Below are 27,978 nucleotides of genomic sequence, written 5' to 3' on the forward strand. Positions count from 1 at the left end.
ATATATACATACATACTTAGTAAATATATATATGTACACACACATGCATATATATGTATGTATGTATATATAAAAAAGAAACAAGCGCTACAATTATTGATCAAGTAAAACGTCGTTAAAAAAAGAATGTACACCTATACGGGCATTGACAGCGGAGTGCGACCGCGTCGTTCTCGGAAGACACGAGCGACAAGGAGAGGACGGTAAAACGTAATGTTCCAAGATTCGCATGAAAGTGCAGCTAATTCAGAGTTACGCTACATAAACGAGGAACATGTATAATAAATATCGAATAACAGTTGTGGTACTTATGGTAGTACGAAGTAGTAGAATGCAGCGTACACGTACTATAGCAGCGGCTATAAAAAGTATCTACTACGCACGAGTTTGTTACATTCGCGCTATTTATTCTTTGCCTCTATCTGTTCGTTCTCCCTTTCTCCCTTTCACTCTCTCTCGTTTATTCTCACCCATGCATGTTCATTCGCTCGCTCGCTCCCTGTCTCCTCTCTCTCTCTCTCTCTCTCTTTCTTTCTTTCTTTCACACTTTCTCCCTATTGTAAATTCTTACTCAGATTTCTCGCTCTACCACACCTTATATTTTTCTACCTACATTTTATCATCATCATCATTGTAATAATTATCGTCAGCGTTATTATGTATTCGGCCGAAAGTCATTACTGCTTTCTTCCCTAAACGTCGGTAATTCGGCCGCTGGACAGGATAGGATCTGTGCACTTGATTTCAGTCCGTTGTGTCATCTGTTCATGTTCAATGTCCATTTGTTCATCTCGTAACACAAACAATAGACTCTTTTCAAAATGTCCAACAATGTCTATTAACATCCTTTAGCTATTCACACATTTTCGAAACCATCTTCTCCATTTCGACGTCCGTATCGATGTCGTGGTGCACGTGGCTACTCGTACTGCTATTGCTGATTGGAACCATAGTGTTAGTGGTGATAGGAGCGGCCACTGCGGCGGTCGCGGATGCCGTAACCGTCGACGGCGTGCTCGGTGTTGTGCCTGGGGTCCCTGACAGTTCGATAGGCGAGCCTGGCGACGCGAGTGGTTCGGCCAAGTCCTCCAATCCTTTGGGCGTTGGCAGTTTATTCAGTTCTTCCCTCAATAGTCTATAATGTCTCTGTGAACGTACAAGAGAGAAGCACGCGGTAAAACTGTAACTGTAACTGTACAAATGGAAAATCTTGAATCACCCATTATTTTTTCAAAAATAACACTTACCCTCAAAGACAACGCATTAAGGGAAATTGTACGGCCTGATCTACGATCCGATCCATGCATTTCCATATCTCTTATCCATCCCTCCAGTTGTGCAACGATCTCGTGCCTCTTTATCCAAAAGTGGGTGTGTATAACCTGTTGAAAAATAATCGAAGCTTTCTTACTCGCGAGAACAACGTGTTCTAAGATCATATTTAATCGCTGAGACATCTTTACTTCGTAGCTTTTAATACAATAATTCTATCGCATTAAAAACACGATAATAATTTAATTATATTTTAATTTAACGTAGCAATTATTATCACCTGATTTTTTTTGTATATTTTTATGTATGCATATTGGAATAAATGCGCAGACTGTTTGTTGGAAAAAGATATGTAATCTCGCTCATTCTGAGACCAACTGTTTAACGTACCTCTTTGAAGCATGGGCAAGGATTGCGTATTTGATCGAGCATCGCCCACTTGGCGGTAGCCTGACAAATATTCGCATTGTACTCTTGACTAGATTGAGCACCGCTTGACGTACCCCGTGACCGTTCGTATCCAGGCTCGTTGAAATAAGGTTCAGACACTAAGATTAGCGACTGTATCGATACTAAAACCTGTTCCCAACAAAGTTACAATATGACACTGTGATTAACGTCTTTCTCCTACTCTATTAATAAGCGCAATATTGCCTCGATCACTAGACAAATCAATTTTTAACAGAAGAATTTCGCCAGATCCTGACTTCTGAAGCTTACCTGAAGGAAGCTACTCGTGTGCGCATTCCATTTCTCCTCAGGTCGACCGTGCCAAGTGTTCAGTACACTGAGACAGACCTTTCCGTCATTATATAAATTCGGATTGAAGCGCACGGTGTGTCGGCCGGTTGTCTCTAGGTTTATTAACATCGGGCTGTTAGGATAATCGGGAGGAAAGTACACATCAAACTCAAAACAGCCGTTTGCGTACGGCGTTTCTGCTGGCCCCGTTATGAGTACCTTCAACAATTGTATATATCGTGTTACATTGCGGCGCACATGCGAGATACTTAATTCGCTTTAAGCTTATCTTTAAGCACTGGAACAATGTTGAAATAAAAACAAGATATTCTTTCTCGCGTACGTTATTGAAATTCCAACAGCAAAAAATTGTATTTTGTTACTCTGTTATAATTTATTATCGCTAATTAATAAAATATATTTTGTACAAGACCATCTTCAGGATTTCTTTGTGTTATAATTTCAATAAGTGGAAATGTACATAGCGCCTTTGATGCTTGATATAATAATAATTGAAATGCTCTTCTGCTTTACGTTACAAAATGCATCCCAGTGTTTAAGGATCAAACAGCTGTTAGATGACTAATTAATCCTGCTCTTCCGTCCAATTCTTCTGTGTAATATTTAAAGTCATATCCACCGAGAGTTATGACATGTTAAAAATGAAAGTCGACGGGTAGAGCCGAACGAGGCAACAGGATTTTAAGTCGAGTTTCATGGAAAAGACAATATACCTTCATGATATCCAATCTATCCGCATCGCATCTCACAAACACGCTACTACTGTAAGACAGAGGCAACGCTGTCGAGAGCGTGACGGCTTCTTGGGCTAATCTTTTCACTCGTGTCGGATGACTTCTCTCGCCGGCAGCCCTCATATTCGACTCAAAGTGATACGAAACAGTAAATTTATAGCCTCCGCCGTCTGTGTTCTCGGTAATCATTTCGTAGGTATCTGCGGTGCCAATATAAATATTAATTATCGGTATTCATTTACTATACAAGTATTATTAACTCTATAATCTTTCAGACATTTTGACAATTCTATGAAATTTTTTTTGTATAATTATGGATAAGTCCTGTGCTCTCGTTCAAATTATAATCGCATAAAAACTTCTTTAATGAATAAATATTTAACATACTGTACAAAATATTAAAATCAAAGATATAACATTCTTTTATGTAGGAATATTTAATTCTTAATTCAAAATGAAGAGCTTTAACAAATTTTGAACAAGCGAGTTTTATCCTGAGTAGAACTTACCGAATTGTAAGTTTTTCATTACTTCCAAGTACCGGTGCTCCAGGCTTGAGCGCAACGGTAATTCCGGCGCCGTTGGGCTTGATCCGGGTAATTCTTCGCCGACACCGGATAACCGGCACGTGGCGTTTTGCACTATAGTCGCGCTTTCCTGTATATCGGGGATCAACGTGGCCAAGCCTTCGTCTTGCTCGGTATCGTCGGGATATTTGGACACCACTTTCATGTTCGTTTTATTGCCCCTCGTGCGATTTATCTTGTTCACATACGTGTCCACGCACACTTTCATGCTCGACAAGAGGGACACAACGGACGGTTCTCCGGATCTACCGCCGCGCGGTAACAAAAGCGGTGCTAATTGACTGGAGAGAGCCATCGCACGAAGCAATTGTAAGACCGCGCGGTACAGAGGTATATGCCTGGCCATATCTAGAACGGAATCGTTCCGCAGGTACGATGATAACGCCGGCAGTAGGCAAGAACGCGCCAGTAAATCGGGGAACGTAGCTGGTAGCTCTTGCTGCGGCTGTCCGCCTCCCGATGTGCCGATATAACTGGCGAGAACCTGTAGCAGCACCGTCACATGCTCGTCCTCGCATCGTTGACGTAGCAACGCCTGCTCGACATTCCACGACTGCTGTGTCGACCCGGTACCGAAGCCGGTACCCTTCGCCCAGTACAGGTGTGAATTGTCATCGCTGCGCCCTGCGCTGCTACCACCACCGACCCCGCTGCCGCTCTGGCCAGTCTTATGCTCGGCCGAACCGTCGTTCTGTCCCGTTTGGTGCGTGAATATCGCCAGGCAGTTCAACAACAGCAGCATAGCGCCCACTTCTATGGTCGTACCTCGTAGAAGCAGCCCGTCGTCGGTGGTCGGTGGCGTGGCGTCCAGTAGCTGCTTCAGTACTTGGAACGGCAAGGTCGGCAATGAGGCAGCCAACGGCGAAGTCAGCACCTCGCCGCCTTCGCCGTCGTCGGAAACTCCGAGGGCGAGCCGCAGCAGACATTGTGCCCGTTTCTTATCTCTCAGTAGGACCTCGGCGTAACCCGGTAGTCTCAGAAATAGGCCGAAAGCCGCGAGAGAATGTGGTGGCACGTACGGAGCAGGAACCGACGTCTTCGGTGGACAATTTGTTCTCGTACCCTCCTCCAAGGCCTCGTAAATGTCGTCGTTGGTCTCCAATTTTACCCAGTCAGCGTCGGTCTGCTCCGGCGACGGTGACTTTTCGACGAAGAACGACGGCCTGCCGGGATCCGGATACACCAGTGGCAAATGCCGCGCTAGCACCGCCAATCCACCGCCGTCGCTGAAGACGCCTAACGAACTCTCTATGCTTCTATAGTTCAACAGTCCGTTGTCGATCGGCTGCACCACGTCTTCTGCAAGCAAATGCGCGAACTCGTATAGTGACTCACGAAGATATTCGTATTCTTTCAACTTCAAACAATCGATACTGACAATGAGACCGTACGAACAGTTTTGTCCATACATTGCCGACAAGATGAGTAGAAAGAAATTTGATACCTTTGGAGTCCTTATTACGTTGACGTAAGATGAGATGTAAGCACGGTTCGGACAACGAAACACCGCTATCCTCGGCGATCGCCAAGAGTTGCGCGATTGTAAGCTGAGGCGGTAGAGGAGTATTAGGACGAGACGAATGTGTTAGATACTGTTGGTTTGTTGTGTTGGCTGGGTTTGCTTGTGCATTAGACGAGGCTTTGCTCGCTACTGGCGTCAAGTTTCCATCTGTCAAATAATACAAAAATATATAGTCCTGTCAATAATTTCTCAATAGAATTAGAAATAGATCTTATACTCAATAGAGTAGATGTTCTCTCATTTATTGCATTAGTAATATGTAAACATATATACATTAGTATCCCCAATTTTTAAAACGTACCAGAATTTAAACGCGTTTTTCTGATTATAGGACCACGAGCTTGCGATCTATTCGATGCTTCTTTAGCCCGCTTGTCTTTCGCTGTGTTTCCAGCGGCAACACTGAGCGTATCTACCACTAACGCCATTCCCGATTCCCAGAATTCACGAGAACGGTTGTTCCCGTTGGAACTTGCTTCGTTACCCTTATACGTATTTGGAAGTAACAATAGAAGCCACGTCCCTTAAAAATCAAAATTTTGTTTAAGTGCATTTTCGTAGTGTCAAAAATATATCAGTAAATCTTTTCCAATACTTGTTTATTTTCTACTCATTTTTGCCTTTATCAATTATTATCTTTAATCTTGCCTAATACACAACTGTGCTTGTGTGTGGACATACCTGACACTTGCTGTAATATATCTGCCACCGTTGATTGCGTTGACATATATAATAATTGATGATAGTGACCGAGGGGATAAGCAGGATGTGACGGCATGGATGGCATGCTATGATTCGTCGCGGTTGCTGAAACTTTCATCGGGGCTTCCGACGTTACAGAAACCAACACCTTTTCTCCTTCCAAGAGCAATTGCAGAATTAATCTTCGCGTAAATCCAGAAATCCCGTGGAGATATCGCACATCTATTGTAATTATAATAATATATTATTCAAATGAAGGCACACCGATTTCACTCAATTAATTAATTTGTTATTATACTTAGGAAAACTTGGAATTATATAAACGATATTTGGATACCATAGTACACTTACTTGAAGTAGTTCGTTGTTGGGAAATAATATCGATGAGAAGCTTTGCCAGTAATTTTTGATTATCCAGATGACACCAACAACATCTTGATAAGAACTTAATCATAGCGCTTTCCAGTAATGCATACGACGCGCTTGTCTTCGAACAACTGCAATATGTCATAATAAATAATAAAGTCTACGTGTATATACCGTTTTATTTAAAAAAATTACAATTTAAACAAAACTAAAAAGAAGCCAAAGTCTACATAGGAGGGGTTTTCTTCAAAAGATTAAGGCTCGACTCGGACTATGGCATTATTAACGATGATGACAACATAATAGTATAGTCGCGGTCTTTGCACGTATCTCCCGTGACGTATTATCTAAAGGTCACTTAAACGTACATACCTCGACGCAGACGCGGATGGGCTTTCGACAGGACGATTACTAAGAAGCGACAAAAGCGGCAACCAGAAACCGCGACCTTCTTCACCAAGCCAATCACGCATTTTGCCTTCCGCACATACGAGCGTTAGGAATTCTATCACTACTGCTATACTCTCTGGTTTTGTCATGCATAATCCTCCTGAAAAAAAATATTGCATATCAGTATAACATGTTCTGTGCATAAATAATGAGCTTATTTTTAAACTCTGTCTAATCTTTAATATTACTGTTCAGGGGCATAAAAATTTTTGAATTTTTTTGTAATTGTATATACTTTCAAGAAAATCAACGTTATGTAACTTTATAATTCCCATTTTTAAACGTATAGGTTTAGAAATAAGCTTCCAAGATATTTACCAGAATAATTGTTCGATCCGGAACTAGAACCTGCCGCTTTATCGCTGTCCGTCGAGTTGACATCTTCAGGCACATTAGTTTCATTGCTGTCACCCGATGCCATTTTACTGTCTCGCTGTAGCTGCTTGGATTTCTCCAGGTTACAAAAATCTAAATGCATAAATCATTATCGTTAATAAATCCTTAACAAATCTGCTTGAAATCCATTTAGAAATATTTTAGCACAATCTATAATTCGAAGCACGATCTAAATTTTTTTTGTTAACGCATGTTAAGCACATTTTTAATCAAATTTTTAGAAGTTTAATGAGATGTATGTATCAGTAAAAATGATATACTTAATAAAATGTATATTACATATGAAATTATACTTAGAAAATTTTCTTGCCACAAATTATAGATTATCTAAAAAAAAGCTTTTATATTTAATGTAGAAAGAAAAGTTCAACCTGTAATCGATCCTGTCAGTAACCCAGGAAGACCAGAATCGATCAATTGCTGAGTACCGGGTGGCGAACGTGCCGCTGCAGCGACAGTCAGCAATTGTCCCTCCGTCAAATGTAGCCATTTGTGCTTCAGCAAGACAAACTGACAGTACCATCCCTCTGCATCGCTCTTCTTATCATCCGTCTGTTCCTCGCTTTCCTTGCAATCGTCGGATACAGACGCAGTCGAATTTACCGCGATATTTGGTACTAAGATTTGTACCCATTCCAAAAGCAAAATCAACAATGATGGTCTCACGTAGCAGAAAGCGCACAGGACAGAGTCGATCGCTTGCTTCAAGGCTGAATTGTTTCCAAGAGTTAGAGTCCATTTGTACAATGAGCTGTTCAACAAAAAAATTGTTAAGATTAATTGAAGAGTCGAACGCAATAAATGTTAAATAGCTTTATGAGAAAATTAGACTTGAAGTTTAAAATTATCTCATATATGTTTATAATATTAGAATTCTTTACCATGTAAAAAAAAGTTTGAAGATATCCAAAATATTTTTATACAATAGAATAAATTGACTTATGTATGTGCTTGAATAAAAAGGTTTGAAATATTAAAGCAGAATATGCAAAAACTAAATAATCTTACTAGAACAGTTCGTCCGTCAGCAAGACTTGCAGATCGTAGTTGTGATTCTGCTGTTGATGAGCCTTCCAAATGATAGAAGACACACAGTGAATGTATACCGCTGGTGGATTCACTGAATTGGGATTACTGTTTGTCTGAGATATTCCATTCGTGGCCGATATTTGCAACCACGTAAGAACGGCTTTCATGCGAGCTTCCGTGCTAAAGTCTCGAATGGAACACAATTGCTGAAGCAATTCAACGACCAATTGTACGATAGACGTTTCCTGGGAAGTCACAGCCCCTGTCAAGTATCAACACAGTTATCATAGCATATTATCACAGCATAATAAGTTTAAAAAATAAGAGATTACTATATAAAATATTTTATTCAGAAACAGCTTTAATATTCGTAAATAAAACATTTTCGTTAATATCAATACCAACCAAAAATTAATATTTATTATAAGATTTTAAAATAATGTAAGCTACTTTGCAGAAAACACTGAATAAACTAGCAAATATTATCAATTTTACTTACAGATATTTAAAATATTACATATTCCCTAATTTATATGTCATAATTTACACATCTCGTAAATAACAAAGATATAAATAAAAAGAAATTATCTTTTCCTCGTTCGTAACATGTTGTACTTGCGTGAAGAGTCTAACTAAATAATTTGGAATGCAAGAGCCTTTTCAAAGTACGAGGCTCAAGACGGTCGCTTAATTTATCTATATTTAAGGCCATTGCTGATTTCGTTTGCAGAAAACAGAGAACAAAGCGATACCTTGAAAGAAAGGGGTGGACCTGTTGTTGAGTAAAAGACCAATGAGACGAAGTCCAAGCTCTCGAGAGTGTAAGCCAAGTTGTAATAGAACCCTCTCCAGGTTGGGAGTAAAGAGAGACGGTGCTGGGAGTAACAGGAGGTTGCAGCATGCCTCGACGAGGCCTTCGACCGAAGCCGCGGAATTAAGCACCTCGATGGCCAGATTACTGTTCAGCGTGCTTACCGATAAGCACTGATGCAGTAATCGCAGCCAACCCAAGCTACATAAACGTTATCAGAAATAAATTCTTTGAATTCTCATAGCCGTGATAAATCTTTAACCCACGGTTAAAGATTAACGGAGCCAATGGCCTCACTTTTCGGACAAGAGAGAAAATGACGTTACCTAGTCTTCGTTAGTTGTTCCTCGTCTATCGTGTCCGGATTCGTTTTAATTTCGCCGAATGCGGTGGTACCCAGCAATCTTATTTGACTGAGATTTATGTTTGTCGAGTCCCGTGGTTTGTACAGGCGCACCAATACGGAAGTCGCGACTTCCGGTTGTGCTAAAGTAACGCGTATATACGTCAAGCCCGCCGTCGGCATCGGCGGACAAACTGGCGTCAATGGACCGTTGCTTTCCCTCGAAACTTCAAGCGCCACAGCCGATGGACATGCTGTCAAACAAATATGCGCGTGTAAAAAAAAAGTTTTCTGTTTAATTACAGGGTTTGTCTTTCTCACCAATCGCACTTCTCTTGAACCGCGAATTCTTTGGTGAATCTTAAATCAGTTACTCTTTTACAAAAATTTTTTATTTTAGCGAAAGAATCTGCAGTTTAAAAGAAATGCGTTTAATGAAGAATACCCTATGTATTGCTAGAAAAAGACGCTAATCATAAAACCTCGAAGATTTCGTCATTATCTTCATAAAAATTGAAGGATTATAAACTTACTGGACAACGCCGTGAGATGTGGTTGTAGCTCCACTTTCCTAAGCAGGATAGCGCACGGTAAAGTGATGGTGAGGTCGACCCACGCCTCGTCGGGATAAAAGTGATACGACCATGCCGGTGTTCTCGCGCGTTTGTGGGGAGTTGCGTTTTGTATGAGAACGTCCGCCGGCTGCGCGGTCGGGTTTAACCAGGATATCGAGCCGAGAGGCGCAAAATTCAGTAAACCGTCGTCGTGAGTTTCCAACGAGCTGACACCTTTCTTACTGCTGCTCGCCATCATCTGCATCACGTTTGGCGCGTTCGACAGATGTTCCATGACAAGAGCGATCACCCCCGATGAGGTGGAAGCGCCGGCGGTACCACTGTTACTCGACCTCACGAGATTCTCGCAAAGCACTTTTACGCCGCCCATCGCGGTAAAAATAGATAACGACGAGGCGTTGTCCAATACCCTTAGGATGTACCAAAGAAGTGGTTCGGACAGCTGCATAACTCCCAACTCGGTTTCCCCGCATGCTGCAAGTAATCGTGCGACGTTTTATTTTCTCGACAAGACTTTGTATTAAAAAGATTTCGTGCTATATTTTTTTCGCGCAGAATTAAATAACGGAAAATAATGCGTCTTCCGATTCTATAATGTATAAATTCTTACACGAGGAGAGATAGCGGAGTAGCGGCTTGAGAACTAGGGTTGAATCGCTAGCCTTTTTTGTAAGAGTCGTTAAGAGCTGGAACGTCGCATCCGGTATCGAAGCCGGATCGCCGAGTTCGGTAGTCGATGCCGCACTCGTACTTTCGCCTAAGAGCATAGCTAGCGAAGATCCCGTGCTATGACCAAGAGCACCTAGTAAACGCATCATAGTTGGCTCGTGCTGTAGAACTTAAAAACAAAGAATATAATTAATAAAACTTGACGTACTTGTGGAACAGTAAACACGTTATCTTTTATATACTTATATATATATATTAGTAGTTACCAGTATCAGCGAGGCAAGGCACGGAAGATTTGCTAGGTTTAGGTTGTTGGAGATGAAAAGAGTTTCGTTGCTCCGCTGCTTTACTCTCGTCCGTTTGCCAAGTATTCGCGTTCTGAGAATCGGTTACATTGCTCTTAGAACCCCAAGTCGTCTCGGATAATTCCATTTCCGCCGATTCCTCTGAATGATCTTGGCGAGTCTGTAAAACGTTTGCAAATGAAGTACACTAGAATGCATAGAACAAAAAGTATTCACAAATAAATTAAAATATAAAATGCAATTATTTTATATGTTATAAAAAGTAAACTAATGCAAACAAATTTCTTTAATAATTCTTGAGTATACGGTACAAAATACGTACATTTGGTAATGGAGTCTGAATGAGAGTGCACACTAATTTGATGAGAGCCACGATTAAAGTGTCCCACGATGCAGGGCGACATTGTCTCGCATCGCCTCCAAGCACGCAAGCGAACAGACCACCGAAACTACCAGATTGGTTAGCCGAATCAACCGCACCTCCACATTGTGCGCCAACTGTAAGAACAACATTTGCGCATTGAGACTCTTGAGATCTTCTTGCAAGGACAAAAACAACTGACAATGAGATAAATCATTTACAATCAATGTCTAATTTTTGGAACAGTATATCAGAAATAAAAAGTGATTTCTCAAAATCAATATAAAATCTATTTCAAAAAATAGCCTTGTTAACAATTAACTGCTCAGTTCCTTCTTTCACTATAACTTTTTCGCTTTTTATTATTAATATTATTTGTGGAAATATTTGATAAAGAAAAAATTTTACCTTCAGATCCTTTGACATATGTCGAAACCAACACACCAACGCATTCAGATATGCTCATAGCGATGCCCAAGTCGGTATTGACATAATTCAAATTAACTACAGATGTTATTAGTTTGCACTGCGCATCTAAAGGCCCCTTTCTTAAAATGAGAGGCCCACTTGGTTGCACAAGTTGATATATCACTTGTAGCAGAAAATCCTTCAGGGAGTTACCTAAACAGCTATCCGTCGTAATAACATCACACATCATTTCCAGCCTAATGAGAAAATCGTGTAATGCTTGGCAAACTGTAGGCCCGGCCTGAAATATAAGTACTATCGTAAATAAAACATAAAAAATATGCAATTAAACATATTCTATTCTCATACATGCGTGGCATATAAGTCATTATATAAATCATAAAAAGAAAACGTATACTCACCATAATATATTGCTTATCCATCGTATTGATATTTAATCCGTTGCCGGAAAGTAGGCGCAACAACATAGGGCCTGTATTGCGTTCTTTAACAATACAACTAGCCATAGGAGGACTTATTGCAAAGCCGTCCAATCTTCGTACCGGCTGATTGCAGACAATAGTTAAACATTGCAACGCAAGACACCAAGCGCGTAACGAAACCCCAGTATGCCTTAAAATTTATTTATAAATTAATTACGCATTAAAAATATTAGTATCATGTTTTAGGATAGATTGTCATTATCGTAATTCGCATCTTATTTATTAATTTACCACGAGAGTGCAGATATTAGACTGGAAATGGCTGCTGGACTGAGTGAAATCAAAGGTATTAAAGAGGGGTCAAACTGCGAGCTTGAATGTTCAGTAGCAGCGTCCATATTCAGCGCAAACCAAAGTTGGAGAACGAGTTCCAAGTTCGTACTATTATTCTGTTAAACATAAGATAAAAATATATGCATTATATATAAAAAAAAATTCAATTTAATACAAAAGATCTAAGAATAAAAGCAAGTCCATCTAATTATGTGTATGCTTCTTAAAAACGGCGTCAATTAGAAAAAATTGTACGAAATATAAATATATGTAACTTAGTTTGTCAAATTAAGTCGAAGAAATTATATAATTTAGAGATGTTAATTAAAAATAGCCTTAATTCTGATATAATTTTTTCATCTATAAATAAGTTCTTGATTTCTTTAAAGAAAAAAGAAAAATGTCAAATCAGTAACGTTGTTTAAAACAGAAGTCAGATAAAGCCTTTGCGTTGATCTAATAACATATCGCAAATGTATTTTACTTCAATAATAAATAACTCACCCGTAGATATAAGTCTGTGAACATCTTTTCGAAACATCTTGTTAATATTGAAAGATTAGAAGGAGTAGGATCACAAAAGAATCCGCTTTCCTGACTTCTATCACTCGTTTCGGTACGCAAAAACGGTTGTTGACAACAGCGATTTGCTTCTGTCGGCACCTATAATATAAAATTCAATTTGCATAATGGCATAACTTTACAATAATTATTTCTTAACAAGTATTAATAATTATTCCTCTCTCTTCTCTACTAAGAAAATTTTTTAAAACATCTAACACATACATTTGAAGAAATGTGTAATATCTTAGTTATTAAAACAATGCAAAAAATAAGAAAAGCAATATAATATACAAACTAACGTGTATTGTCGCATTTATGCTGTGAGGTAGATTGTACATGCCGACCGTAGACAGTATCCTCAATGATATTTCTACGCCCATTTCAACTCCGTACTCCAAGCGTGCGTCCATCGCTAAAGAGATGCTCCTAAAAATATATCATTACTTTTTAATCAGATGTGCCATATAAAGTTGACGTGAAAAATAAGTTATATCAACTCTTAAGCACTGTTAGATACAGATGAGATTCCGTGTGAGATTTTTATAAAATGAAACTGTTTTATCGTGGAAATTGTTATGAATTTTAGTGTACATATCAAATACAAACGTAGCAAATAAAATAAACAAAATGTTGCTTTAATAACTATTAGGAACATTCTGTGCCAGCATTTAACGTTACAAAAAAAGTTAGTGCTTATGATTAATCGTTAGTATTTAAAAACTATTTCTTTTTAAAGACCAGGAAGAAAAGAGAAAAGATCTAGATACCCAGTAATGGCAGAAGTTAAAATTTTCGATACTGTGCTGTCTTTCTTCAACATATTTCTGCCACGCTCCAATATGTCGTCCAGAAAGTCTTCCAATTCGCTATCGTCGGATTCCAAAAGGGACGGCAGATAACCGTTGGATTTTGACGTGCCAGCAGTGGTCGAAGTTACTACTTGCACTTCCTCGTCTGCGTCTCCTTCGGCGAATCCTTCACCTAATGTAGAAGCGGAAGGTGCACTGGTGCTAGCAACATTGGTCGAGTCCTCCTCTGCCGCACGACTTTCGTCCGTATGAATCACAACAGAGTCGAAAATCTCCTCCGATGGACTACTTTCGTGCGTAGAAGTACATGCTCTAGGATACAATCGTCCTCCTGCACAAATCAAGTTTTGTTAATTTATTTTATACTTTAATCAAATCGCTAAGGTTTACTGTTATATGGGGAAAAAAATAAAAAAAAAATATAGAGTAAACTTTCTAATGCTTTAAAAGTTCGTCGTGTAAACAAAGTTTTATTATTATAAATTATTTATAATAGTTTCTTCGTGGCGAACTATAACAAGTATAAATTATAATCACCTTCTAACAGGTCCATCAGGAGACAGGAAACAGCATGTGACGACCAAGCAGCGTCAGATGTATCCGTTGCCAATCTGATTAATTTCAAGAGTTGTTCCTCGGTCATAAGCTCGCACAAGCCTATTGCGGGACGTGTAGATACTACTAGCCTAGCGACTACCTATGTACGATAATTCAAAAATGTAATTATAGACGTATAATTACAAAGCCGCGTAAATATAACAAGATAGATCCAACTGCCTTATCTATACAATTAATTGTTGTTAAGAGATATCGGAAGATTCACATTTTAGTCTATGTAAAATTTTTTTTTTAAATACACGTTACATTTTATAATGTATGTCAGATTTCAGATTACAAATTACAAAACCCGATTACGAAAGAGACAAATAATATACAGAGCTTTGTCAAATTCACACAAAAAGTTCTTTTTTAAGCAATGCAATTTTGCGAATTTTGAAAAAACTTGACAAATAATGAAATTCGACTTCGATCGAGTTAAAGTAAAATTTAATTAAACAAAATCTTACAGTATGAGCCTAAAAAGAACCCATGCACGTTGATAGTTTGTGTTTTTAAAGTAGACCTTAGTATAGACCTTACCTTGCAAGCTAACAGAAACATATCCACATTAGCCGAATTATGTAAAATGAGCGCAATGAGACCGCGAGCCACTGGCAAAACATTCTGATGAGATAGATTTGTCATATTGTACTCCACTTCCAAATCCATGACGTCCGATGATTTGCTGCAGATACATAAATATATGTAAAAAATGTGTATAGATATTTTTCTTAATCACATCACGTGTCTTAAAGATCAGACTTTTAAAGAATTAAAATTCTTGTTTTATACCAACCTAGTATTAGACTGTCGCGCTTGACTGCAACACGGGCTGCGAAGCAGCGACTCGTTTCTCTTGAGAATATCCTTGTAATGCTTTGCGGAATGTTGCTTCAGTGTCTTCTTGAAATAACGTTCTTGAACCTTCAGAGTTGCTTCCACTTTATTGTACAATGTAGCGGCGTCAGACGAAAGAGTCATTAATCCCTGAATATATCATATACACATATATTATTTTTATATATATTATTAAATTAACTCAAAGTATAAACTCTGATATGTAAGTCTATGCAAAAATACTGGTAGCCTAAGTAATATGATATATGTATATATTTTTTAATCTAGCAATCATTTTATGAAAATTTATCAAAATTATCGCTTTGACGTTATACATACTTTGGATGCTGCAGACTTTTTTGCTTGTTCTAATTCATGAAGCTGCTGTTTATGATGCAATAACCGTTTTTGTAATCTTTTGCGGTAGCTACGAGAGGCTGACGAACGGTTAGCATTGACATATCTCCTTTGCATAGCTGATTCTCCTTGAATGAACTCCCAACGAGAAAATAAACCTTCCGAAACAAACATTATAGAGATATTATTCTGTTACACAATTACAATAAATAAAAAGCACTAAATTATTAGCATTTAGCTTAAAATATTTTCACTATAATATGTACATAGAATTGCTTTTCCTTTATAATTTTTTTTTTTAATTCGCTAATGATTAGTGAAAGAAACATTTTAAAAATGCTGTGCATAAATACGCCGTATATAAAATACCTTGTTCTCTAGTTTTCTCGTGATTGTCCTCAAAACAGGGCGGTGGTGCGATAGTGTCTAAGCATACCGAAAGAAATAATAATACCCAGCCGATTAAGGTGACGTCCAGTCGATTGGAATTGGATGGCGTATTGGTAAGAGGAGCCAGTAATTTACCCAATGTACGAACCATAGCTTCAATAACTGAAGATTTATTTCCCCCGGCTATTAATGACTTCCGTCCGAGGAATGTTAATAAAATAAACACCCTAAAAGCAAAATTCGGTTATAAAAAAATGTGTTTTATAAAATTACATTTAAACATTAATTCATGTATTTTATAAAAACAAAAAAAAAGTAATCTTCCTGAATTCTCTTCTCAGACTTGCTTCTTTTAATTTTTACACCATGTATGATATTTACAAGTCTCATATGCGTGTTAAGTGCAAAGTGAGATATTCCAAACCTCACCTATCTTGCGGGAAAATATGAGTGGACGCCGAAGAGTAAAGATTTATCAAAGTGTTGGATAAGAAGTTGCCCCACCATGGTTGATGTCCTGCCATGCCAGCCAAGAGCGCAGCAGCATGGAGTTGCAAACGTGGGGCTGGCGTTACGACGCATATCGAATGGAAAAACTTCTCACAAATTGTTGGAGTGAAAACTTCATATAACGACGTTGGTCGGTAAACCTATATTTAAAAAGAACAGACACGTCATACATAAAGTTTGTCATATATAGAGCAATAAAATCAGTTATGTGCCAATATCAAATATCAAAAGCGCAAATAATTTTATTATATTGGCAATTTATCACATAACTTCGAGCATTTAAAATCTGCTATAATGTATACGTACACTAGGTACTGGGCCAATTTCGTACACAGTATACAGTAGAATGTCAAGTAGAGTTTCTTCAAGAACTCGTAATTTGTCAGTAGGTGCGTTCGCGAAGGACGTTGTTGGCACATTCCGCAAACCTCTCCACCACTCGAGACGTCGCCAGACACTTCGTACAATGTTTAATTGATGTTGGAACATGGTACATTCCTACAACATAATAAATCAATATACGTACTGATATATATATCAACCAAGATTGTATCGATTTCTTCGTTGAAATAATGAACTTGAGTCATTCTTATCTGAGAACAACATTCATAATTATAACTCACTTGGTACGTCGACATTATCTTCGCCGATGGCTGTTCCTTACTTTCATTAGGTATCTTGTTGTAATACAGATAATTTTGCATATGCATAACATTAGGGGTTTCCGAACACAGTAATGGGTCCAACAAAGTTTTTAATCTTTCAGTAGCTAAACTAAATCTGAAAGGAAGAAGATATTTCTATGCATTAACAGAAAACACACACACGCATACATTTTTCTATCACTATTTCTTTTATTCTATCTTAATTATGTACAATACCTGCATTGTACATCTTCCGCTAGAGCCGATAATATGTTACACTGTGTATCAATGGTAGCTTGTAAAGAAGAATCAAAAATGTCGGCATCAAATGACGAAGCATCATTTACTTCCGAGTAATCTTCCCCAGGCAAAACTACCATATGTCCGTAAAACATTCCTAATGGTATTTTACACGTAGTTGTGGACATTCCATAGCGTCCTATTGTAGTGATCTATAATAATCGTGCAAAATATATATTAATTTATAAATAAAAACTCTGTGAATAGAACCATGTATCCCGAGAAGGGAATCATTATCATTAAATAAAATAAAATAAAAATAAAAACTCGATTAATGTTTTTTAAGTAAAGCGTAGAAAAAAGCAAGCAGACAGACGCAAATTGATATGAATAAAGAATAAAAATTTAAAAAAATAATAAAAAATATTGTAGAGAAAAAAATCGCAATTTTAATTGCCTAAAATAATGTTTTAGAGATATCAAAGACTTATAAAATAAAAATAATAAAATCAAAGAGCGGTTTATGAACATCGTAAGCGAAAAGGAATAACTAAAATAAAGATTTATTGTTATTAATGTGTTACATTTTTACCTTGAGATATCTACATACAGGCGGTGGCTGAAGATCACAGACAATCAACGGCTTACTTCCAATGTCACCAGCGACGATAAGCCGCGTGCCATCTATTTCTTCGCTTTTAGTCCAGATGTCTATGGACAGCGATACCAAATCGTTGCACGAAGGTATCATCAGATCGGTCAGTAGTACAGGTGACCCAAAGTCTAAAATAACGAATCGACGAGCTCCCGAATGCATCCGTTCGACGACCAACGCTTGCTGAGGTGGCCAACACAGCAACCTTCCCCATGGGAATGTAATGTCTTCTCGCTGCAACATACATTATATGTATTAATCCTAGTGAAATAATTATTTTTTTAAGCTTACACACTTCCCAAATGCAATGTGCCAAAAATATAAGAAAGCAGAATATTTTATTCACTGCGGCAATTATTACTGTGGGAAAGGCAATTGCATTTCGGATACATACTGAAATACATAAAGAATTATGCTATACATAATGTCTCATGACTCGCAACCATAATCTTAATGACACATTCTCTATCGGATTTCTAATCAACATAATTTTCGAATTGCGAACAAATATGGGTCTTCTCGCAAACTAAAAATGACAAATAAATAACAGAATCATATCAATTCAATTAATTTAAAATGAATGTTAGTTCAATAAAACGTTAATGAATAAAAAATCAATTTTTTATTAATTATAGAATTTGTCATTGTGTTAAAGTCGCTAATTATGACACACCTCAAACAGTTGAATTACAAATTGGAACATAAATCACAACTTTGTATTTTTCTGGATACACACATTTGTAGATCTGTTGATGTGTATGTACAGAGAGACGAGTCTGTCTGGATTGTTGCAATACTAATCACGATTTCCGTGTAATACAATAGCATGTACATAGAAAGTAAAATAAAATTTTACGTGATATATTAAGTCGATATAATAACTAGCCCTAATTGCACGAAACAGTAAAGCGAATGTGTAAAATAAAGAACAAACTGTGTCGGCTGCACGTACACATAAAAAATACGAAGTCTAAATGATGGTGTTTAATATAAGACTAAGTTGGTAGCTGGTTCCTTGTTGTGAATAAGTAACTTACAATAAAAAAAAGAATGAGAGAAAAACCTAGCATATAAAAAAATGGTATATGCAAGGATAATTAACATCAAATACATAATTCAATAAATTTCATGTAACTCATGCAACTTGCACTCAACATCATTCAGCTGCGCTTGACAGACAGAGAATTTTCTATAGAACGAGTGTCTCTATTTTACAATCAGCATATTTAACAAAGCGATTAAACGACGAAAAGACGACGAAAGTGTATCACTGAACTCAGGAAACAAGAATTTATAAAAAAATTAAATAAAAGAGTGGTGCGTGTGTCTTTGTCTATGTAATCTACCTTTTTAGGATTGCCCTCCTCAACTTTGTTTACAGCGGTATTGATACTTTGTACGCATGACTTTTCTTTTACAATGGAACTTAATATATGTGAGCTAGGCATATTATTTTGTGTGCTATGCCAAGTCTGGTTATCGCCAGACATTTCATTAGCTTCATCATAGTCTGATTGTTCATCAGGTGTGAGCAATAGTTGCGGAGATGGCTTCTTTAGCACTCTTCCTGTATACATACTAAGCAGATCGCTTAATGTAGCTGTTGATTTAGCTTGAACATGTGGTCCTAGCGATCCAGCATCCAAGTTCTACAATTAATATTTCTATCTGAATTAAAATTCATCTACTCTAACATCTATACTGTATATACGCCGTTTACAAGTTTATGACTTTGAACAGTCGTTACGGCCACTGTTAATTGCGAAAGAAACGTAATTCGCCTTGCCTACTCTATGAACGCTGAGAATTTATTTGGCACGCTATTTCGCAGATCGTACGAATCTTACAATTGTGCTCGAGTCTACTGCTGATATTATACTATCGCTATCAATGATATCGTGGCGCTTCATTTGTTCGCTCTTATATCATCGTTACAAAATAATTCACATCACTTTATCTCGAAAATGATACCGCAACTCTTAATAGATTTAAGATATGCAGGGACACTTACATATGTGTGATGTATCGTTTTAATGTCAGGCACACCGTTGTTGCTTGTCGCTGTACTATCATACAGAGTGGGTCCAATATTAATTGTGTTCGTGCCAGGATCGATTTTCTCCATCTTCGTGCCGTCGGAGGCAGCGTGACAAGTGAAATGAAGAGGTTCAACCTAAATCGACGTTCAAATATTAAAATAATGTGGAATACAGTTGACATAAATTATCTTATTTTTAAATAAATAACATTACCTCGAGGAGACCCTTCATATTATGATTGGCACACAATGCCTTTAATTTGCTGGATATTACAAATTCACTAGCGGGATGCGTAGGCAGTGTGAGTAGGTCCCTCAAATCAATGGAATCCTGCGATATCTTAGACGGGTGTACAGCACTTGACGAAGCAACAGACGGGCCTGTTTGCTCGCTGGTTACAACGGACGCATATGTCACAGGTATTGAACTAAACTTTGGTAACATTGGTGGTTCTAAGTCGAAAAGTTCCGTCTCAAAAGGCGTGTTATATAGACCAAACCTTAAAAAAAATTTGTTTAATAAGATTATAACACAAGTAAAAAATATAGAAATTATAAGGAAACAATTAAGAAATACTCAACCTTGTAGCGAGCAACAAATGGTAAGGATTCACTCTATTAGATATCTCAGCGGCTATCTGTTGCACCAGGGAGACACACTTATGGGCAATACTGTAATTTCTATCTAATGGCAAAAATCTCGTAATGAGTAATTGGAGCCATCTTAATGAACCAGCCCAGTGAACTTCCACTATCGACGGCAGCAAGTTGACCAATACAGAGAGCATGGCCTCGTCGAAGGTTTGAGCCGGTGAATCCTCTATGTTATAAAACCCTCTAAAAAGAATAGTAAACTTTTCTGTTTATTAATTCTTCAAATAATGTATCGTAAGTCAATATTATTATGAATGAACGCTCACCCGCTGCAAAGAACAATCAACTTAACGCATTTGTGCGCTATACTTCTGCCAGCGTGCAAGAGGCATGTTCGTAATAAGCTGGATAATCGTCCTTGCACGGAACGTATCGTCTCCAATTGAAGAGCTTTAATCTCCGTGCTATTCTGAATACTGCGCAATCTCGTTAATCTTATTGAGGCTACCCATATTAGAATGTCAAGAGCTATAGATTGTACGACAGGAGAGCTGAAAACGTATTTATTTAGGTATTAACTTTTTCTACAAGCTCAAACATCGTTAGGTTTCTATTATCCTTGTTACTTACTCGACAGGTACTTGCAAGCATGCGACATTCAAAAGATTATCGACAAAGGTTTTAGATTCTAACATAGCACATCTCTGCATCCTTTCGTCGGGCATGCTGGTGGGATTTACTGATCTCACGGTGATGGAGATCTCGTGAATCCAATTGCAACCTTAAATAAAAAATAGGTGCATATAGCTTCTTGATGTGCAAAATTTTCAATCCAAAACAACCAGCATATTTTCTTATTAATTATGTCAAAAATCTAGCGACAATAAAATTATCACGAATATAAAAAATGTATAAAAGTTTTCTTCGTAAATTACATAAAGACATTTTATATGTGTATATTATATTGTACATAATAAATTCATTTTAATTAGATTAGCATTTTAATTTATTTTATTAGTAGATTAATAAATCCTTAAATCATATTTACCAACGTAGCATCCTAACTTCTTGCTATTTGCACCTTCGTCAAATCGTTCCCCAGCATTAGGGGGTACAAGCGGACGTACTTCAAATATCTTCAGCTTTTTACAAGTAGGTGGTTTACTTTCTGCTAAATTTGTTTTTGATTTCGCAGACTTGAGAATAGAAAAAGAAACGGAAATACTTTAATCAAACACCGATTCTATCGTGTATAAAGACGGAACGTAATGAAAGATTGATAAATACATTACTCACTCCATCCTTTTGATCCACTAAAGCTTTGATGTGAACGAGCAACGTTCTAGCTTTCGAGCGAAATAATTTCGGGCTTGTCAATGTTACACATCCCGAACGGCAAGACAAGTCTACGCAACGGTGCAAGTCGATAGGACCACAGAGGATTTCGGTGTTATGCTGACGTTGATATTCCTCTGTGATAACCGGATTTTCGCTCTTTTGCTCGGCTCCTATGTTAAATTCAATTCTCTCGTCTACGGGGGTGGTTGGTATCTTCTGATGACCGATCCTCTTTATATTTTGTTTCAACAAAGTGACTTGAATAGTCGGTAACTCTTGACAGAACGCATGCAAGGTAAATCGGACATCAACGTGCCCTATACTTCCTGCTGCGTTCCGTGGTAAAGTAAGCTCGAATACGTGTTCATCCCAAGTAGTCCTAACATAACATATAAATATGTTATAATTTTATAATTGTGTGTGTGTGTGTATATGTTTCCTTTCAACCGAAGATTCTTTGTCCAATTTCTTATCGAGAATTGCAGTGTGTCGCTTGTGTGTGTGATTTACAATTTATTAATTTTTAATAGATATTTAATAATTTAAAAAACCCGCAATTAAAAAATGAGACGGTTTTTTCGAAAATGTCTCGAGATATATAAATGTTTATAATCATGTCGTCTTACGCATCATTTTGCAACCGCCATGTTCTTGTATGATGCTGATCTTCCGATTGATGAAGATGCTGCGGATGACGTCTCTGTCTCTGAGCTTGCATCATTTCACTCCAACATGGAGGGACGGTCGCGCTATACGCGGGGGAATGTCGACTGAATCGTGTAAGTTCATACAACAGCCCTAAGTCCCAGTAAGAGAAATTCGACTTGTGCGCTAATAGCTCATCGCTGAAACGTTTAAAATACAAACATTTAAGAGTTAATAAACAAATATAAAAGATGTTGCTTTTGCACAGTGTTTTATAAATGGTGTTGCAAGAAACCAGCTTTATTACACAGCTTTAAAAATGTTCGGCTATTCCAAATTCCCAAACAAAACGTTTGCTGCGTGAAACTTACTAACAAATCGACGACGTTGATGTACTAGGAGCTATATTTTCACAAGTACAGCTTCCCTCACTACCCATATTCACATCATCCACATCATCCTTCTCCTCTGCGGAGTCCTCTTCCTCCGCCGTAATGAAGAAATGCAATGTACCATCGCTCGTGCACACACACAGCCTTTCCAAACCTGAAAAAGCCAGCAGCCTTAACACACAAGTTCTCTCCGACACAATCCCCACAAATACTTCAGATTAATCTCCCAGGTTGCTCTCGTTTGCTTCCCTTTTAGAAACACTTTAAGAAGGACACTTACTGTTGCAATAAGTCGCAGAAATGAATTTCTTTCCATCTAATCTCGCCTCCGTTACAGTCTTCAGCGTACTCAAGTTCAGTAATCTGACCACACCGTCCTTACATACGAGGGCAACTTGTCCGGCGGGTTCCTGAATGGCTGAATTACTAGTGGAATTGGTACTAGAATTAGTAGAAAACGACGTGCACTTTTGTTTCTCTTGGAGAGGAAGGAGTACGTGCTCTACCGGCGCCTGCTCCAAAGGTAATTCTCGCTTCACCAGCGGTTCCGACGCCACTTTCACTACCGGGCCGGTGAAATCCAGAGCGTACACGAGCAGCATGGCATTCGCGCTGCTCTCGTTACCGTGGATCTCGCCGTTTATCAATTTGCCGGACTGGCTGTCGTTATGGTCCCAGTACATGTAACTTTTCTGCGGGAAGAAATCGCTTTCGTCGTCAACGTCCATCTGATTGGTATTTGACGAGGAAGATTCGACGGAAGCGTTATCCGCTGCGGGACACATCGCGACGTACAGATATCTCCCGTCCTTGGACGTAGTTATGTACGTAATGCGGAGAGAATCTGGAGCGTTTATCGCTAGCGTCTTAACGACCACCGGTTCCGCCTTGGTAATCTTCATAAGATCTAAGCTCTTTTTGTTTATCGTTGTCAAGTCGGATGTCGATGCGAAGTGGGTCGAGCCGTTGATAGGAGCGAAATTGGGATCATAGGGCGTCGACGTCGTCGGGGCCGGACCAAAAGGAATACCGATGGGACTCGAGTAAATGCCGTTGGAGGACGAGGCAGTTAGAGTGGTGGTCGGAAAGATACCGTCGTAATGCGGACCGACTACCATGTCCGAGTCTACATCTTCGATAACTGGCACTTCATAGAAAATTTTACCGAGAAAGAGCTCCTGGTACAAGCTCTCCTGGCGCCCGCCGTTCGAGCTGGCGCTAGTTCCTGTCCCAGATAGGGTCTTCTTAGTCTTTGATTCTTTAGAATTGTCCTCCTTGATGGGTTGCGCCGTCGCAGCCTTATGATGAAAGTCGTACAGCACTAAGTAATGCAACCTCGACGATATGTACCTATCACCCGCTACCTTCATTATATCTAGAGTATCACTGGCAGCACTATTTACACTGTTCATCGCGCGAACCAACGACGACGAGCTCGCGAGATCGCTCGAGGCGGCCCACACATTCTCTAAAGTTCTTAATTGCGAGGGATTATTAACTGTCACTGTGACCCCGCACACTAAGCACGGTCGAATTTTATGCTCTGCCGTCTCGATGTTCGCGGACGACGAAGTCGTGGAGTTAGTACTTTTCGCTTCCTCTTTCAGGGTCGCCGGAGATCCCACCACCGAAAGCGCGGTAACCTGCACTTTATAGAACGACGAGGGTTTGTATTCCGAAAGTGGATCCGAGTCCGAGCCTAGATTCGTTAAATATGGAGGCGTCAAATTTCTCGCGGCACAAAACTGTATCGATTCCTTATTGTTTATTTCTTGATCCAAGGGTGATATATAAAATGATACTTCTCTCTGCAAAATAATGATATATATTATATTACTTCATTATTACTTTATAAATCACTCTATATTACTTTTCTCGCGTAGCTTACCTTTAACTGATTCGTTATGTTCCAAATATTTACAAAACCATTGGAAGAGGCTGTAGCCGCGAGGCCTGTGACATTAGTAGTACCTATAACGTCCACCGTATCGCCTGCCTCGCGAGCGGGAGCCGTTGCGAGGGTCACGGATAACGGAACATTCTGCGTATATTCACCCTTAACGAAGGGACACGCGGGCGAATGCCTTTCATGCTCTGACCATGGCTCGTCTGTGGGCTCCCAACATACCAAGCACACGTTGCAAGTGAAACACATCGCTCTATCATCACCGGTAGCATTCGGCTCGTGATAGAAACCAGCCTGCGCCATTTGGTCAGGTAAAGCCCATCTGAAATATACGTTCAATTACAATTTTATGGCTGTATTGTAAGTCCAACTGCATCAATCGCTCTAAACATGAATATAGAAGAATATTAAAAAAAATTGTGGAATAAAAGTGATTATGTCACTATCTAGATTTGACAAAAACACTCGTGACACGATGACATACTTGTAATTCATGTGTGGCCATTTTGGAAAAGTATTACGACGTGCTGCTTCGCTAAACATTAACGCTCTATCAGTGGGACCACCTTCCAACGCAAGACTAGGCAATAGGCCATTTAGTCGTTCATTGATCGCGGAGGCAATGGGCAGTGCTGCTATATGCCGATTTTGCCTCTTTAATTCCATCACCAAACCAGAACAGACGAGTTTCAAAGACCCGTGCGGTAGCTCCAAACATATCGTATTCCACTGTAATTAAAATTTTGCATTATTTTTATATGCGGACTTTTAACACTGACACGTATTAGTGCTACATATATGATATAAAATTTACTAAATAAATGTGTATCTTACATACATACATTATTTATAATATTAAATTGCATTAATTTTTATTCAGCAGAAAATATATATCAAGTTATTTACAGCAATATCTTTAATTATTTCTCACAATCATATTACCTAACACAAATTTAGACCAATATTAAATATCTCTGTAATCAGCTGTTTAATTTAATCTCTTTTAAAATTAAACTTGTTCAAAATCAATTGACTAAAAATTATAATTTATATATATTTATAAAGATTAAGTTACTAAAAAATACTTTAGGTTTCTAACAAACACATCTTTAAAATAATTTCTTTACTTTTAAATTCTCGTCACAAACATCTATGATAACTACAATAATATTGAGATACATCCAACATATAAAATAATCAATTTTATCAACTGTGCATGTACTTACTTTTTGAGCTTTGATACCCTTCTTCTGGTTCGCTTGTGCCGTAACAATTTTACTCGATAGTTCCTGCAGCACCTCCAGCAAGTGTTCTACACCTGGCAACTCCACACACTGTAGGCATTGAAGCAGTATCGTCGCCTCGGACAGCAACAGCTCCAGCTTCACGATATCTTCGCTCTTAGAAACCGGGGTTTGCAAAATTGTATCCAACAGCAAGACCCCATTGTAATCGCTACGTATCCCAATCCCTCGTCCGTCCGTATACAGCACTTTGTCCACTCCATCCGATAAGTATATCCCTTGCAACTTCCCATTTGGTTTACCTGTAACAATCGCAATTGTGATATAAATATAAGCGTCTTACAATTTTTTTCACATTTTGTTCTCAATAATAACATATTTCAATAAATTGCAAATTAGTACATTATATATCTTAATAAAAATTTGTAAGAAGCATTATATTACACAAAACCGTGTACTTTCATTTTAATCACTGCATAAATTGCTAGTATTAAATATTACAATATTTTTGTATTATCATACTATATCATAAAATTGTTTGAACGTTTATATAAACAATACATATTTTATTTCCCATAAATACTAACATTTTGCTATATCTTTAATATAATCTTAGGATAATTAAGCACAGATCTTATAAGCGTCGTTTTACAAACATGAGTCACAATTTTTTAAACGCCTCGATTTTGAGAAACATTCCACATTTTTATTTTTCATACTGAAGAATGCTTCCTTACATGCAGGCATGTAAGAACGAAGAAATCATTCATAAAAAATCTTATCTCTGGGTACCGACTGAAACGGACCGAGGCAATTTGTAAAATAGATAGAAGAGGCTCTTCTCCCAGAACAATAACAAAGAACGTTATCGGAATACCACGCGATCATAGACGATAATCATTAGATTTATCTGCTTTAATCGCACCGCGTGCATTTTTTTAAAACACACTAATTTATTTTCGCGCCACGCAGAACAAAGGAACGGGGGAAAATTTCGCGGGCGGAATGGAACGGGCCGCGCGCGAGATCGTCTCCTCGTCACAGCCTGCGGATCGCGCGGGGGATGAAAAACGGCGAAGAACGGGGGGGTGCCGCCTCCGAAGGCGGCGGCCTCGCGCCGAGGGATCGCGACGAGGAAGCGTCCTCGTCGCGCGCACTCGGGAAACGTGCGCGACCTTGGGGGAGCGAGCCGTGCGTTATTGCACAGTATTCCGCAAACGGACACGGACAGCCGCGAGAGAGACGGCCGAGACGTGGACGACGGACGTGTTGGGCGCCGACGGACGGGGCGGCGACTCCCGGCGTCGGCGACCCGCGGGCGGGGACCACCTCTCTCACCCCTTCCTCCCCCCCGCGCGCGTGAATCGATCCGGACGGCGTGGAGCCGCATGCTCACCCGACAGGGAACTCCTCTGCAGGATCACGCCGGAGTTGACATCGAACACGTATACTTGTGCGCTGCCAGTGGTGATGAGCAGAACGTTTAGACTGGCGTGATAGATTATGCTCTTGCACTCGGTGTCCACGTTCAAACAGCCGTCTTCCTTCAGCAGCCACGGGTCATCATCAGCCATTTTTGCTCTCGCGCGCGGATCACGCTTTTTCCGAAAAAGTTTTCTTCTCTCTCAACGCTCGGACATCACGAGAAACATGGCGCACTCGTCAACGCCATCTTTGAGTGGAACGTCAGCAGACCGCTCTGAACGCGGTCGACTATCGTTTCCAATCGTTTCTGCCCCCCACCCCCTCCGGGGTGGCGATCGATCATTCCGCGCCGCGTTGTATATCGAGCATTCGATTCCCGGAACGATTCACGCTGTATAAATTCTTTATGGCTGTTACACACCGGACGCGATAATTATACAGAGATCCGCGTAGCTGTGTAAAAGGAAAAAAGAGGAGCACGCGTAAAAAGATGCACCGGTCACGCGCGGATGTTCCAATTAGTTCTGCTCCGAGCTTTATTCTTACTCCGATGTATCGACGATATGACGTGGCGCGAATTGAAAAGGACTTCGACCGAACTTCGATTTTAAAACATCGGCGCTCGACGTGATTGCTTGCAACAATTAATTGGATTTCTAATTGTATAATTTGTCGCTCCTAATTCTCGATCTTTGTTTCCCGTTAAACAATAAAAAATAAAT

General features: G+C 39.0%; 1 protein-coding gene across 3 annotated transcripts; it reads right to left on the bottom strand.

The window, feature by feature from the left end:
- Positions 1-15: 15 nt before the first annotated feature.
- LOC112452314 (baculoviral IAP repeat-containing protein 6) lies at positions 16-27,978 on the bottom strand. Of its 3 annotated transcripts, none has more exons than XM_025012443.1 (51): positions 27,228-27,978; positions 25,814-26,133; positions 25,072-25,316; positions 24,570-24,909; positions 22,962-24,489; positions 22,661-22,835; positions 22,271-22,489; positions 21,603-22,023; positions 21,355-21,502; positions 20,937-21,087; positions 20,633-20,857; positions 20,295-20,549; positions 19,927-20,212; positions 19,686-19,847; positions 19,021-19,323; positions 17,612-17,908; positions 17,017-17,231; positions 16,759-16,915; positions 16,442-16,633; positions 16,055-16,275; positions 15,605-15,852; positions 15,218-15,393; positions 14,838-15,028; positions 14,582-14,726; positions 13,979-14,138; positions 13,400-13,772; positions 12,932-13,058; positions 12,573-12,731; positions 12,027-12,184; positions 11,715-11,925; positions 11,293-11,593; positions 10,846-11,021; positions 10,485-10,683; positions 10,160-10,387; positions 9,508-10,023; positions 8,958-9,228; positions 8,573-8,832; positions 7,800-8,082; positions 7,163-7,542; positions 6,714-6,863; positions 6,318-6,495; positions 5,931-6,076; positions 5,559-5,801; positions 5,179-5,400; positions 4,800-5,024; positions 3,278-4,654; positions 2,748-2,968; positions 1,993-2,232; positions 1,663-1,851; positions 1,248-1,382; positions 16-1,146 (listed from the first exon to the last, which is right to left on the bottom strand). In XM_025012443.1, the coding sequence occupies exons 1-51, from the start codon at positions 27,403-27,405 to the stop codon at positions 853-855; spliced, it is 14,220 nt and encodes a 4,739-aa protein (XP_024868211.1). In that variant the 5' UTR covers positions 27,406-27,978; the 3' UTR covers positions 16-852. The 3 variants fall into 3 exon arrangements, with proteins under 3 accessions (XP_024868211.1, XP_024868210.1, XP_024868212.1); XM_025012442.1 differs by having other exon boundaries at positions 21,594-22,023; XM_025012444.1 differs by lacking the exon at positions 19,021-19,323 and having other exon boundaries at positions 21,594-22,023.

This window comes from Temnothorax curvispinosus, unplaced genomic scaffold, assembly GCF_003070985.1.
Source record: "Temnothorax curvispinosus isolate PA1 unplaced genomic scaffold, ASM307098v1 QBEX01003210.1, whole genome shotgun sequence".
NCBI classification, from domain to species: Eukaryota; Metazoa; Arthropoda; class Insecta; order Hymenoptera; family Formicidae; genus Temnothorax; species Temnothorax curvispinosus.